Source organism: Pagrus pagrus, assembly GCF_965226575.1.
Source record: "Pagrus pagrus genome assembly, chromosome: 15".
Lineage (NCBI taxonomy): Eukaryota > Metazoa > Chordata > Actinopteri > Spariformes > Sparidae > Pagrus > Pagrus pagrus.
The window spans coordinates 25,553,404-25,570,083 of NC_140199.1; the positions used below are offsets into that span (position 1 = coordinate 25,553,404).

Sequence of the window (16,680 nt, forward strand, 5' to 3'; positions counted from 1 at the left end):
AGAGGAGGCTAGCTGTGTGATTCTGGTCAATATTGATAGAATGAATAGAGAAATATAATTAATATAGAAGAAAATGTGTAATCAATAACCAGACATGCCAGGGAGTGCGTATCAGTTATGTTTTGGGCCTATCGGAAACATTGGTTCTCGTCTGAAAAATGACACTCCATCATTGTCAGTTCACTAAATGGCTATAATCAAACACTTTAAATTGAGGATGGCATTATTCATTGATGGGTGAATTACAGTTATAACCAGATGAATGCCTATCAGTCTTTGTACTTCCAACTTATGAGGATGAGAAGGAAATTGAATTCTGGGGCACATAAATTTTGACTGAGGAAAGAGATTACCGTTGCGGGGGGTCTAATGAAAAAAAAACGGTGAAATTAATTTCAGTGACATTTATTCCACATGGAGCCAGCAGAGAACACTGCTTACAGTAGCTCTGGAGTCTGGAGATAAGGAGGAGGAGGGTGCTTTAAGGAGGGGGACAGTTCACAAAGTCCCGAGTCCCCTTGGAGTGCCTTTTCTCAAGGCATCCTCTCGCCAACTCACTGGCAGCACAGACCTTGCAAGTGAAGAAAACAAAAAACTCTTCTGTAAGCACAATAATGACAAGCTTGTAATTTACAGCCAGAGATATTAAAAGTGTTCGTCTACCCTTAAGGGCACATGAAACCACTAATGACGCCAGTAATCATGGGCGCTCATTTTCTCTGTCAACATGTGGATCACAAATCACCACACAGGCACACCACACGGCCTGACACTGATCGATTGTGTTCTTCATTACGTGCAGGATTTCTAATTAAAAGAAAAGCACAGATAAGTGGTTCAAACCTCTGACCGAAAATAGAAAGAAAAAGTGAAAATTGCAATTAGAGGTTTGGCTGTGTTCGGTAATGGCGCCGTTAATAAGAGCGGGCTGGTGAGTCACTCAATGAAGGTTTAATCACTGGGACAGGATTCAATAACAAAAGAGCATAATATTAATCACCAGAGAGTGATAACTTCACTGTTCATCTCTTTGACATTGGAGGAAGGGATGAATTAATGATGCTCTCCATCCGAACACATTAAATAATAATTATCAGGCAAAACAGCATGAAAGGGACTGCATAATGAACCCCATTGTCAGGTCAATTACAACCACATAAAACTGTTCAAAGGGAAGTAGCTTGTTACTAGATAGCCATACTAGAAAGGACAGCAGTGGCTTTATCAGTGGAAGGTGCTGAGCGACCTGTTCCCTCTGATATCAGGGCTCGAAATGTGTTGGGGGGGTTGAAATACAGTTTACACTTAGAGGGCACAGAAACTCTGTCTATAGCCGAACAAGCCTAGCAGCGTTCAGCGAGGCGTTCAGCGAGGAAAACATCAAAAATTGGTTAGTGAAAGATAAATGACACGGCAATGACAGTGTTTTGCTGGCTCTAAAGCAATGTCAGTCGCTAAGTGCCATGTTAACTAAACTCAACTACGCAGACAATGATGGACTTCACGCATCAGTGGACAAAATGGCACCTCGCTACCTGTCAGTGGCGATTTCCATCAAATCAAAAGACGGCCGGCAAATTTAGCCACGAGAGGAACTGCTGCTGGAGTTTTACACATGCATAAAAACTTACACAGATAACACAGGTGCAGCACTTTCTTCCTCCATAAAATTGACAATGGTTCTTCCACAAAGGTCTTGCCTTTCGCTCAGCAGCAGCCACATCAGGTTGTCCTCTAGCTTCTCCTTTTGAGCTAGACATCAATTACCGCATGGCCGCTACCACTCTGAGGCACTCTTTTAAACAAACAGCCTGGCAACCTCCAGCGTGACACATATCAATACTAATCTGACGTCTTGTTCAGCAGTCGTTCCCCTCAGACCTTGGCTGGCTGCACCTGCCTGACCGGAGTGCCCAGGGTTGGCTGTACTCCTTCACACTTCCTTCCCCTGCAGACATCAAACACTTATTACTCCCCATCCTGGCCCTGCTAACTGACTGGCCTGTCTGGGCCACACGGGGACCCCATTATTAGAGTCATTTCAGTGCCCATCCTGACGCCTGTTAGGCAGTTCTCTACCTGGGGCTCCTGCTCCCTGCCTGCCCGACTGAGTGCCTGGCCAGCCAAACAGTGATTGGACATGACATGGTGACAGAAAACAGGGGAGAAGGGCAATAGAAATAAAAGAACAGAGATGGCAGAGTGAGGCGGACAGAGATGGGGAGAGAGGAAGGTGGGTATGTTAGCCAGGGCCCTTGTGGCGTAGGGTGTGCCCATCAACACGGATGAGCGTTAGCCAAGAGCCGCATGTCACAATGATGGAGGGGCCGGATCACTCACATCAGAGCTTCATCTGACTGGAAGATATCAATCTCCAGGCCTAATCCGAAAGGACATGGTAAAATATCCTTTAACATTGCTCTCCCACCCTGCCTTTGTGTGTCCCCTGCCACCGTCTCTCTGTTGCAGCTGAAAACGTGTGTAACCTTCATTGTTGGACCTCAATCGACCACACTCATTTTCACATCCCATTTCCTCTGTCTCTAGCAGTGACAGTCAAATTATGATGGAGAAAACAGTTCCTTGACATATGGCATTTAGCGCAATTTGTCATTTTATATGGCCAGAAAAAGGAAAAGGAAAGAAAAAATACACTACATACATGTACCAATTATGTTGTCGAACAGAGCATTCACAGTGGAGAGACTGTCTTGTAAAATCAAAAGGGAATTAAGCCAAGCCAAGTAAAAATTGACCTTTACCATACTTTTTACCAAAACTCTGGTGTTAATGCCTAGGATTATTGTTTTATTCATGGTGGAGCATTTGTAAGTCATTACAATGGCATGACAGCATTGACTCTATAAAATATGGATGAAGCTTTCAGGTCTAAAAAGTGAAGCCAATGAGGAACTGTCTTAAACCTGTAGGGGGCGACTCCACTGGTTTCCAAAATAAGTCAGATGATATATAAGTTTATGAGAAAATGACTCTACTTCTCATCTGATTAATTACCTCAGTAAACAGTTTCCTAATGAGTTTATGGTCTCAATCACTAATTTCTATTCTTATTCCATGCAGCATGATGTTCATTTAGTAAATTATAGTCCCATTTAGAGTAAAATAGATGATAAAGCAGGGCATGCATTAGGGCGTGGCTACCTTTTGATTGACAAGTCTGGCTATCAAGGCATGCCCTTGACTTCTCAGTCAGATTCAAAATGGAAAAATCCTCCTCAGCTCCACCGTCATCCAAATATGTTCACTCTGGCTTCAGAAACACCAAATGGCGACAGCACTAATGCCAAACTCGAGGCTTAAAAACGTAATGCCACAAAACGATGGGTGATATCAAGGTGGGTTTACTCTTATTTGACTCACATTTATTGTGTGTTTATTGGTCACTGAAATGTGAATACACATGTGCATATACAGTGTGTTTCTACTGTTAATTTCTTTAATTGCTACAATTGTATTAGAGGGGCTGTGGCCCCCCTACACTCCCCCCTTGGGGGCATCACTTAGTTAGGTTATCCTTTTGACAAGGCACAAAAATGAACTTGATGTATTCAGTTATTTATATACTGCATTTACAGCATGCACATATTTTCAATGTGTGTTGTTTTTAAAATAAAAATTTTAAATGACTGTTTGGTGAATTAGATTACCGTAACTGCCTTATGTGGTTACTGGTGAAACGATACATACATCAAATTGTCTGTAAAATCTATATGGCGATAAGCGAGCAAGCATATAAAGTTTAAATTGATGAAAGATATATTTTCCGTGACATCATATGCTGCTCAAATTATGGTCGTGTCAAATGACATGCCGTCATTTCCTGCCAGAGCTTAAACTGATGAGCCCACAGTAGCCAATCAGGTGTGAGGCAGAGGTGATGATAGGTTTGTGTTGTGCAGAATATTTCAAGCCCCTCTGGCCTCCCGGTGCCCCATGCAGACGGATGGCTCCACTGTAACTCTACTCCTCTTAATTAATATGACATATCCCCTGTTCATATGCAGAGAGTGAGGGAGGGGACAGAGAGATGAAGGTATGAGGGAATGATTAACTGTGGATCTGTCGCCCCTCGTGAGAAATGATCTCGCCTCTCCTGCTCTCCACAGTCCTCCCTCCCTCCTCCTCTCTTCATTTCCGTCTGCCTCACTTCTCCCCTCTCAGTGTCTCTCTTTGGCTCACTTCATTTCTTTCTGCGCCCTCCCCTCTCTTTCTCTTTTGCCTTATCTCTGTCTCCCTCTCTCTTTCTCTCCCCTGCCCCTCGCCTCTCCTTTCCCCCCTGACACTCTCGGACTGTCCCCAGCCCCCTGAACATCCCCTGACAGGTAGAATAATAACGCTCGTACATCACTGCCCCGAAAAGTCCAATAACCTAAATCTTCACTTGCCACACACCCCGGGACTCAATTACTTTATTGACATGTAATCTTCATAAGGGGAGAAATATTGAGCATGTAAGGTCAGCCGGTTATGAAGACATATTATCATATTATCTGCATGAGGGTTGTAGGGGCTAGGACCTGACAAAGCTAATTATAATGGTACATGTTTCAGAGCTCAGAGCGTATTATCTGCTTGGCTGCTTGGTTGAGCCACAGCTGAGGTATAGAGGAGAAGGGGATGAGATTTCAAACCTAATAGGGGCTGGATGTCATCTCAGGGCATGGGAATTAATGAAGCCAAATATTATCGACTGCACATCACAGCACTAATATCCTTGATTTGTTCATTGTATTTGTCAGGATTACCCCGCCATAGTCTAATGGCTAACAGCACAACACAAGCAGGCCAAGGAGGTGATTTCTAAACTGTACAATAACAAAAAAGCTACCCCTTCAATCGTTGTATAAAAAGTCCAAATAAGCTGTTAGTGCTGCAGCTTGAGCCGTTCCTCAGCCAAAATGTCACAGTGGGTTAGTGATGGCAGGAAGGACAAATGCCCACGGCTGTGTTATCGCATCTCTCCCAAGGTTATCTTAATATCATCCTTTCAATCTACTGCCTGCTGCATAAAGCAAAACAATAAGGCCAGGGATGGTGCAACATATGTGTATTCACTTCAAAATATTTTTTCTTTACCATGAGGGCATAATGCAAAGGAGGGAAAAAAAATACAAGCAAGCTTGTTATTTTAGCCAGAAACACAATGGATCAGAGGGCACAAAACAAACAGTTGGCTAGCCCTGAGACATTGCATCTCAGGGTCACAGTGTGCAAACAAAGAATACCACCGCCAGACATGCGAACAAGTTCATTTCACTTCATCTAATATCATGCCCTCCTTCCCCTGTCTTTGTTATCCAACTGCCTAAACCCTCAGCTCATAACTGCTGCTGCAGAGGATGCCTAAAATGGTGCGGAGCAGTTGGCCGGTGCTGCCAAAGGTTATGTGTTAACACTTGCTAATGGTGTCAAACGGGGAGACATATTTAAGCTTTCTTTCAAGGGTCCCCGGGCTCTCAACATTGCAAAGAATGGAAAGTCTTTATTTATTTGCACTAAACTTGTTTTAAGAGTTTTCAATCTTTCACTTTTTAAATTAACTTTTACTGCACTGAGTTCTTATGTTCCCCTGATTGTTGTTTTAATAAACCATCTGTATTACAGCACATTCAGGGCTCAAATAAAAAACGTATTCTGTACGCAAATGCATAATCAAAGAATTGCATCTTCCCCGGCAAGATATGATACAGTTTGATGGCTACCAATTCTGAAGATCTAGTTTTGAATGCATGTTTGTCCTGAGGGAGGGGGATGAAGCACACAGACTTTTAAATCACAACAATCTTGGATAAATTCATGTGTTTGACCAAAATGACTCAGTCAATCCAATCATCTTGTGCTGCAGCGACATAACATGCCAGAAACTATCTGCGAATCAAATTATGATGGTGAAATAGCTTGTCCGCTCACATTATCATGACAGAGAAACCTGCTCCGTCTGTTTAAAGTGACTTAATCTGCGAATCAAAGTGACAGATTAAAAGGTTGTTGTGGACTTCCTAGCATTTCAGTGACCTCGCTCTTTTCATTCTGGTTCAGCTGGAATGTCGATGCCAGTACAGACTATGAAAGATCTGCTACTTCCTGTAACTGAGCCTCCCCTTTACATTTTAAGAGAGATAAAACGCGTGTCAGTTCGACAAATTACCTCTGACACTCATATCCAGTTGACATTATGGACTTTAAGGCAGGACAGGACAAGCTGACCCACAAAATGTGTGTGTCTGCGTTTGATTCCACCCAGAGGTTGCTCATTTGGACAGTGAATGTGAAGTAACAGAGGCTCGGATCCATAGAACTGGAATCCCAGCGCATTAGATAATGGCCTCCTCCCAGCCCGATGCAATGAATAATCTAAATAGCACTTAATGTGAGCTATGCTGATACTCTGACAATAGTTTGTGTTCAGACATCACAGCTTAGTGTCTCCCAATTGTATATTGATGCCGAGGCAGTTGACAATAAATCACTGGATTCACCAGTGAGTGAGAAAACAGTTTAGACAATGGCCCAATGGAGCTTACCGTAATTGACAGATGAGTTCAGCTCTTTCCACCACAATAGCTTTGGAGCACTGAGGGTACCTGGGAATGAGCGTGTCAGTGTGTGTGTGTGTGTGTGTGATTGTTTCAGGGCCCACAATACAAACAATACGAAAACATTGGTTGCAGTCATGTCCACTTAGATTGACCACATTATGCAACGTTCGGTTCCACTATGAAAGTAAAGGCTCTGCGGTCAAGTAAGCAGTAATACGTAATATATAAAGTTTGATAAGACTTTCAAAATAAAGCTTGCTGACAAACACTTCACAGTTGGACATAGTATGACTCGACTGTTATCAATGTTGCCAAATGGTCACGTTTTGTTACATGTAGGTTTAGGGTCCAAAACTACTACTAGGTTTAGGGGAAATATCATACTTTGGGTTAAAATAACTATAGTCAGTTTCCTAAACCTACAGTATGTGACGTGAGTTGAGTCATTTATGTAAGTTAACCTACTTACTTTACATAAAAAAAGAGAAGTAACAGGTCTTCGGAGTGAAAGTTCTGTGAATGACCAACTCAACCACACCATCCATGCCAACTACCCCCTGACACTGACTTTTCTCGCTCTTTATACTTCAGCACTTGAGGGCCACTTGAAGAAATGATGTTAGAGGGGTCAGCTCACCAAGAATGTTCACAGAGCTTATAAAGGCCCCCAGGAACTTTCCAGGTACTCTCATTTGAACAGCACTATAATACTTAAGAGAGTGCGCCAGTGGGTCATGTTTTCATAGTTTTGGCCATCACTCCTATGGATAAAAGGAAAACTATACTCATAAGGTTAATTGTTGGGATCTGGGAGCGTGGCAGCCTTCCTACAAAGAAGGTTCAACGAGGCAAGAAACAACTTTTTTGGAGGAGAAATTAAAGAAACCACAGAAATTATGAGCAAAACTGATAGTTGTAAACATCCATCAGTTGTTTCCAGACTGACCTCCTGTTTCAACATGTATCTACTGTACGACGCATTATTACCACCATTTAAGGCTGACTCACTTTTGGTTTTCAGAAAAAAAAATATCTGTCTAGACTGTTGGCTTGTTTAAGAGCTGTCTGATTGCCTGACCCGCTCATGATTTTTGCTCCATTGTGTCACCGTGTTCCCAGATACCATCAATTACTACTGGCAAGCAAAAGTGTTGGCCGCAAAACTCCAAAAGTAAAACTGGGATCATCCTCAAAGGTCTAGACAAAGCTAGGATTTTTCCAAGATAGAGGTGTGCTGTCATTGACAAACAGATTATCGTGTGGTGATATTTTCAAATGCAAAATACTAAAAGCTGTATGTGGTACGTCTACGTAGAGACATTAGACTTACACTATGTCATCATTAGGGCTGCAACTAACAATTATTTTTACACTGTGGATTAATCTGTTGCTTGTTTCCTCAATTAATCGATTACTTATTTGGTCTATAAAGTGTCAGAAAGCGATGAAAAATTTAAGTACGTGAAGAAACCAGAAAATATTCATATTCAAGAAGCTGGACTTTTTTTTTCTTAAAACAATTGTTCAAACTGATTTATTGATTATCAGAATTTCAATGGCAATTAATTAAATAGTTGACAAGTAATCCATTAATTGATTAATTGTTGCAGCTCTGGCCATCATGCTACTTTTGGTACATTAATCTTGTGCCCATAGCTTTATTATAAATTTCAAAAAAGTTTGGTGTAAACTTCTGGCATGCATATATGGATGCGTGTGTGCATGTCCATCAATGCTACAATGACATATTTATCTGTATGTTTGTGTTTATATACACTGTGCTGAGTGGCTAACCAGGGAAGCTAGCTGTTTCACTGTGATTGCCACACTGACCTTTCCTTTAACAGGACACCACTTTATGTTCCTGTGTAAATTATCACTGGTGGCCACCTTTTCTCACTGCATATTACTGAATCCATGGCATGTATGGCTGCGCTACGATCATGCCTGACAGAAAGGTTTAGTGATGTAGCACAGCTGTTAAGCCATGCAGAATGTGTTGTCAGGCAGCATGATGAACTGGCCTCTGAGTGAATTGGAATCTAATTTGTTGGAGCCATTAACCAGACTAGCATTAAGGCATGTTTTCATCTTGAATGATTACTGCGCGAGATCAGTTACCCCAGAATTACGATCTACAGTCGACTCAAAATATAATTTATTAAAAACACCCTGATTAAGATGTATGATCCTACATAAACCAACAAGACAAATATATTTAACAAGTACTGTATTTTATTTGGTCTGCTTGCTGTATCATACAATCTAAAAGAGACACTGGGTACCTAATATACAATAATTACAAAACTACAAGGACTTATTGAGGTCTGATCCTGTCTCCTTTAACATGACAAGTTGTCCGGCATCTGCCAGCATGTTAGTAGCTATTCATCAGGATGAAGGGTAGCGAGCCCCCTCACGCAGACAGACTCCGCCTGCTCACTGAGCAATTTGTTTCGGGGGGTACTGACACAGAAGAAAACTGGTGGACCCAACATCCATCCTGCTGTAAAAATATCCAAAACCATCTGGCAGCTAACCCCCATCCTAAATTACAATGATGGACTCCCACCTTTGGAAACCATGAAGGCTACACAAACCTGCTCCAACTTCTGGCTGAAAGTACGGCTGGAAAAGCACACGCTGCATCTCAGTTGTCCCGAGCCGCAACTACAAATCACGGTGGAAAATGAATAATAGCGTAGCTGCATTAGCAATACCAGAATTTCAGAGTTGATTCGAGCAGTAAGACCTTTCCACTTTGGGTGATTTATGCTCTGCTACTTTCCTGAAAATGACCAGTGCAACTGGGAAGCAGACCAAGGTCCAGAGCACCAGAGGTATGTTTTTCCAAGAGGGCTGGGCCTGCTTGGCAGAAACTCATGTCCTTGTCTGTCGGTCTGACACGTTTGGAGTAGAAGCCAACATAATGCTTCAAACTTGTGTCTGTTTGTGCCTGAGCATGTTTTAATGGGTGAGTCCAGCTGGGTTTGTATCATCATAAATAACTAAGGTTTGTCTGCAGTGGTCACGGACGGTAAAGATTTAAGAGGCTACATATTTTCCTGCTGCTGAGAAAATGGTTCAAAGTTTGTAATCATCATAATTCAGCCATGATGATGGAGGAGTTCAGAAATAGGATCGTAAGTGATCTGGCTCAATGTTCAAAATGCTTGATGTTCATTATCAAGTAATATACTGTAGTTGTTTTGTACTGTATACCGCAGCATCCGACTAATTTGTACAGTGACTTAAGATAGAAAATGTCTAACTTGATCTACACTCTTTGTGAGCTTGGATGAATTCAGTCAGCATATTTTAAACTTGACAATGATTCATCCCTTATTAAATATCACAGAGAGATATATTTACTTTTATTCCACTACTAAGAAGCCCTAACAAACAAATATCTCGCAGCAGCTCAGAAGCTGACACTTCTATCTCTTCACTTTAAGTTTTTGCTGTATACATCCAACATCAGTTTAAGAACTCAAGACACTCAGGAGACTCTCTCAGCTACATCAAACGGCAAGGTAAAAACAATAGTGTCACTGACATTTCCCCAAACCCAGCACAAACAGAATTATTCACACACTGTGAAAGGAGTGCCATCTGATAACGGAGAGATAATGACACTTGGTGGAAGGCAGCTTTCTCAAAGCAGTTTAGAGCTGGCACGTCAGAGTTCGGCAGTTAAGCCTGTCATGGAAGTTGAGGAGGTTATCCTGGCATTTTAATCTAGGCTGCCTCTGAAGGAGAAAGCGTAGAGGTGATTTCCAGGGCTAGTAATAACAAGGACAGGCCTGCATCCAAAAATGAGCTCTCATCACTTTGGATGCGGACAGTGCGGTGCTATGTGGAGCCGCGGTGAAGGATTGCAGGCCCAGTTTGTCTCGTCGCCTCTCCCCTCATCCATCTCCATAGGCCGGCTTTAATGGATATTCATGTTGCTGAGCCAATCCACTCCTGGGAGGAATAATATCACATCATCTGACTCGCATAAAGGAAATAGAGCCTGTCCTCATACACAGGGAGTATATACCACTGTGATGTGCTGTGATATGCAGCAGGAGCAACCTCCCCAACGCAAAGATTGATGCGATGGTGACGAAATTTTCAGGTTCTTGTTCATTTGACACAAGTCTGGGTTAGTGAAATGTATTATGGAACAGGGTGAGCAGTTACTGTCCTGTTTTTATCTGAGTAGATCGCATACACACCACAAACCTGAGTGCCTACATAAGCACCCACAACAGTTACAACAGTATGAGGTTTCATGGTGATGCAGTATAGTAACACACAATTATTATAATTATTATTATTGTTATTATCAGTTATAACAACGTTATAAACAATACTTAGGTAGAATACATTACACTGACAATACATTATACCTTACCTCATTACGTCGTTACAACGTTATGCCTTGAAAACTTGTATCTATAAGTAAACATGTAGGTAACGCTGTGATCCTACCCTCTTACTGACGTTACATTGTGCAGAAACAAGTGACAGAGGCACCACTCACCCTGTTACAAGACACTGCACCATCACAACGATTCTGAAGCTGTTATTTAAGGTGAAGCAGTTAAACAACGTTGCTTTAAGTAAAAGTACATAAGTATCAGCATCATCAAAGTAAAAGAACTCATACAGACTGGCACTGTTCAGAGGGTTATATTATTCATATATTTAATTTTTATGACTTTACTATATGTGGAGGAAAATTCTGCACGGGATCATTAGAAACTAATCTTTGGCACTTCATCAGCTTACAAACTGGCAAACTCTGCAAAGACATAAAACCATCATGCAGTGACGAGTGCTTGGGAAACATTTTTATGAACTCAGTACCTGGGAAGAAGGCCACGTCTTTACTTTGTCAATTCACCTCGTAGAGTTTGGTGCAGAGCCTCACTCAGCCCCCCTCGTGGCGTATAGCTGGCACTGAGATCTGTATATATCATTCTCATGACAATATTTCATCATCTGTCATTCCTCAATGTTAAACGCACGCATTCTCTTTAGTTTAGTTTATCGTAAAAAGTTTATAGAAAGCAGCTCTGCCAATCCACTGTGGAGGAAAAGCTTACACTTTGTTCTTTCCATGTGCCTCGTCTTAGTTGTGTGGGGGCCAGTACAAGCCTTTGTGTTTAAGAGTGATGTTTATCAGGGGACAGATCCTGCTGGTATAATCATTACGAGTCTGAGTGAAATGTCTTGCAGAGCACGTACGTGTGTCTAATGGGAAACGTCAAAGGTGCTCTGTCTTTTCTCACCACGAAGACGTTTCCATGCTCGTGGAACATGCCAATGCAGTCCAAACCGGGATGGGAAGATTATCAGCAGAAAGATGAGAGATTTCAGAGTGACATCAAACAGAAAACAATTGAATCACTCAAAAATAAGCACGGGAAACAACTTGGGAGTGAAGAAACAGATGTCTGAGGTAATATATCAGTTCATTTACAAAACAATTCTGTAACTAGTAGCACATGTTCACTTTGAATAACAGGACTTTATGAAGAGTTGATATTTGTATTCACAACAACATCTGATCCATGCTGTTATAAATAATATAATCAGCTCTGGTTATTATACAAGCGACAATAAACAGACATTGGGGAACTGTATATCTGCAGCGTTCTTTAAAGCCGTCAAACTCATTTTTAGTTTTACTGAGTGTGTCGTGCAAAGAACATTAAGTCATCAGTCAAACCAACAACCTTCCCCTTCATATTGACAACAGCTAAGTTTCAACACTAGCAGTTTAGTCATCCATTAGTCATGTATCCCATCCAGATGTCTGGTGGAGGAAAGGAGGGGAGGAGGAGATAGCAGCAGGTGTAGATCTCTCTGAGCCCAGCTGAGCTCTAAAAGGCAGTGCTTAGCACCCACAGCTCCGTCATCTGGCCTCTCCCCTGTCTCCGCCAGCCTTTCGACAGCCCATTCCTCATCATTTACCCCTTTTTGGCAAAGCCCAGAGCCCTTCTAATGGGCCGCTCTGAATGCTTCCAGATGTTTGTTTATTTGTTGTGCAGCAACTATAAAACAGTTTACTCTTAGTTTGGATCTTTTCCCGTTGCTTCATTTTTTGGGGGGGCTGGGGGGAGTGTAGCAGGAGCTGCAGTGTAGATCACCTCGACATGTAATGAAAGCGAGCCGCCAAACAAATGTGAGATACCCCATGGGTGTCGTCAGGAAGAAGTTTTTTTTTTTTTTTTTGCTTTGAAGGCTGCTTTCCTCCTGGGATTTTAATAACAGTTGTGCACCATTTAAGATACATACATACAAAGTAGCTGGAAGCAGGCCCAGAACAACAAGATTAAAAGGGCCCAAGGCTCATACTGTAAGGCAGATTTCAGGCATTTTTCCTCGTCTGTTTACTCTGCTTGTACAAAGATATCCGTTTCATTTACCGCTGTCACTGCTGAGGGATGGCCTACTCAAATTTAATCTGATACCTGTAAAAAAGCAGTTACTACAGCCTGGCCTATTTATTGAAATATACAGCGGAAATGAAAGGTATTTCATTAAAATCTCCTCTGTGCATGTGGATATATCAATCAAGTATAAAGCATCTGTTTTACATACTTCTGAAATACAGTTATAATTAGATCTATGAAATAAACTTGTGAATCACACTTCAAAATATGTCATCTTCAGAAAATGACAGGCTGTTAATAAATAACCCAGCATTGTGTTTTGCCTGTTTAAATGATAAATCATCATGGTAAAGCAAAAGAAGGTGAAACGTCCCTGGCTTCTGCTTAATAGTATGGTATAGACCAGTCTTCATGAAGACACACAGTACTTTAGGCTGGGACTCCATTTTGGACTGTTAGATTTAGAGTTGAGTTGACAGTCGGACCAGCACTGAGAGTTAGAGCTAAGGTGACAGTAGTGGAGGATCCTCAGGCCTCTCTGCCAGACTATATACTCCACTCCACTCTGTGTCACGCCTTCACCAAGACACACTGGAACCCCCACCATCCTCCTTCACTTTGTCTTTTGTCTCGCTCTCTCGTTTTTAAGTCTTCTTTTGCTCTTTAATCCTGGTCGTTTTCTCCTCTCTACTTTATCTTCCTCCCTCGTCCTGTCTATCTATCTGTTGTCAGATCTGCTCTATGAAATCTTGATTTAGATTTCACTACCAGACAACAGCACATCTTTTGCTCTCCTCCCTCCTGCTCCTCTCCCCGCTGCCTTGTTTTGCACTGTCTCCTCCAGGTTAACTCCTCCACCAACCCAGACAGGAGCTTATCCCGGAGTTCTGTCCTTGGCTTCCAACCCCTCTCTCCCTGGGCAGTGACCTGCCAGCGCTGCCCTCCTCTGGGATCTCCTAGCTGCTGTAATTACCTCTGGCACCCAGGCTCTGGGGCTTCCACACAGGTGACACGGTGGAGGTGGGGGTGGGTGCAGAGGGTTGAAAGGGAGAAAGGGAGGTTCTTCTCTGCAGGGCGATGTCAGAAGTGCTGCTGATGTGCCAGCTACTATAAAACTATACAGCCTCCCTTGTACCCCCATTAAAAAGGCCACTTTATTAACCCTTACTAAGTTCATAGTTTGGTTATATATTGTGAGATGTCATAATTCCATATATTTTCATTACAGCAAAGTGCCTTTTATCACATATAGATAAAATATAGTGTGGTTTCTTTCTTTCTTCCTTTTGTATTATAGCACAAAAACAAAAGCGGCACTTTGCAGACAACAAAAAAGAAGCATTGTGATGTGATGACAAAAACAGGACAGAGAGCATCGCCGGAGCACCCCACTTCTTCAACACATTTTGAGGAAACTGGTGTAGTGAATTGTTTAATTTACCATGCGCACTGAAATTTCATAAAATCACACAGTATATTGTTTCACCCTTATTGTTTACATCCTATATCTAACCCAGTAAGCACTTAGTTGTTTGGAATTACTGTCTGAAAAATTTGGTTTGTAGCGTTGCTTTGCCACAGCTTTGTTCTCCATGAAAGAGGAGTTACCGTGACCAACACAGCAAGAATACTCAAGTATGTCTAAGAAGTGTAAATAAAAGAAAAGAAAAACACAACAAAGCGCTGGGGTAGGGGGCTGGAGGCAGGGACATGAAGAGGAGGTGAAGGGCGAAGATGAGGGCTGTGTTATCTAAGACTGCAGCGCTGCATCATAAAAATAACAAATGGAGACTGTCACCGCTGCTCAGATCTTAGACGGAGGGGGGGAAATATTTCATGTGCCAGATCTCCTCACCTTTAAACGGACTGTTCTTAGCCAGGTCTGATTTTGACAAAGCATGGGGGACTCTTCCTGTCCCTACATCCGATGAGAGCTGCCACCGTCCAGGCTTCTCACGACACAGATCTGTCCTTGGCACAATAAACGGACGGTGGAGATCTGTGGTGCTAGCATAGTGGTGGTCAACCCTTCGCGAATGTTTTGCATTGTGAAGACAGTGATGAATGTCTCAGGGATAAGAACTGGGGGGTTATTTCAGGAACCACCCGGAGAAGAGCAGGGCTTATTGTGGAAAGCCTACCTCCAGGTAAACAGCTGACTCTGGTTTCAGCCTGCTCAGTCAGTCAGGCTAACTGAAGCCTGAGCTATTGTAAACTGCCTGTTTGGGACGTTAAAACGACTACTACGACCCATTTTATATTGTTAGGAAAGCAACCCCCTAGTGGCTGTAGTAATTATGACGGGAACAAAGGAGGAAGTCAGGTGACGTAAAAGACCTTTACTTGAGGAGACCTATGTTCGTGTCCCGTGTGAAATGGAAATTACTTAAATTATATTGGGTACACAATATATTTTAAGTTACGTAACATACTTATATCAACCCAAACCGTGATATTTTCTTAAACCTGACCAAGCAGGCCAATGTTCATGTCCTGTGCAAAACTGAAAAAGATCAACTATATCGTGTACGCAACGTAATTTAAGTTACCTAACATACTTATTCTCGGACGCCAATGTTCATGATCTGTATGAAACCACAAAAAGTTCAATTACATTGTTTACACAACATAACTTAAGTTACATGACACACTCATTTAACCCAAACCATGATCTTTTCCGAAACCTAACCAGATGGTTTTGGTGCCTAAACCTAACCAACCAACCATTTCACATCATCACCCAAGCCACAAGAACGGTCCAGTAAAACAGAGGTCCAGTACAACAATGGTCCGGTAAGCCTGTTGCTGTTACTCTCCAACGGTCATATACAGACTATGTCGGTTCAGGAACTTTCATATACACCCTACCTTTAACCTTTTGTTTAGACTATTGTTACAGCGCGACTTCTACTATATGGTGACATTATTATTAAAGATAATCTTTATTCATTTTATATACAATCCTAATTCTTAAGATAGCCAATGAAATATGTTTTTGGTAGGCCAAGGACACAAATGCTCCACATGGACTTGGATGGATGTATGTGAATGCAGTAAAAGTCAATTTTTGTATGTAGTTAATCTTTTTGTATTTTGTATAATCTGACTAATGAGTAATGTATAATAAAATGGATTGCCAGGGCTTTTAAAAGAAACCTCAGCTGAGGAGGTGGCTGCACAAGTTATTTAGAGCATTGTATCTTCTTAATGATTGAGTGCTGGATGTTAAGTTGCGGCACAATTACATCAACTGACAATGCAGGGTCAATATGGGGCCTAATCAATGTCTAGTATCAACAGATCAAGGAGGTTTCATCTTGCCTATGTACTGTGTGCTCCTCCCACGCATACATTCAGATCAGAGTTGACCCAGATTACTCTGATTTATTAGAACCACAAACATATCACAGATGAGACGGGATCAATATGAATAGATAGCATAACTTCAACTCAGTCAAGAGGTCAATAGATTCCCACTCTCAGTAGCCGTGAGGGTTATGACTTATATTTACATAATCCATGCGCTTGGTTTATGATTGAATGTATGATAATTTATGTTGCTTCTTGTTTACTTTGAAGAATATCTGGGCAGATGTATGTATAAGCCACTTGACTGAAAAGGTTAAGTCCAAAGGTCTGTTCCTTACCTTTGTGGTTCTTGGCATCTCTGGATCCTCGGGGTAGAGGAGTGTAGGGCAGAGGGTGACTCTCACATCCAGCCTCGTTAGGTGACT

The 16,680-nt window shown here is 41.9% G+C and overlaps 1 protein-coding gene across 1 annotated transcript in view; it reads right to left on the reverse strand.

The window, feature by feature from the left end:
- The window catches only part of lrmda (leucine rich melanocyte differentiation associated), a 226,378-nt gene that overhangs the window by 12,265 nt on the left and 197,433 nt on the right, over window positions 1–16,680 (reverse strand). Inside the window, exon 6 of the mRNA XM_084375266.1 lies at window positions 16,594–16,678. Within this exon, the coding sequence (XP_084231392.1) occupies window positions 16,594–16,678 (85 nt within the window). The remainder of the gene's footprint in view (window positions 1–16,593; window positions 16,679–16,680) is intronic.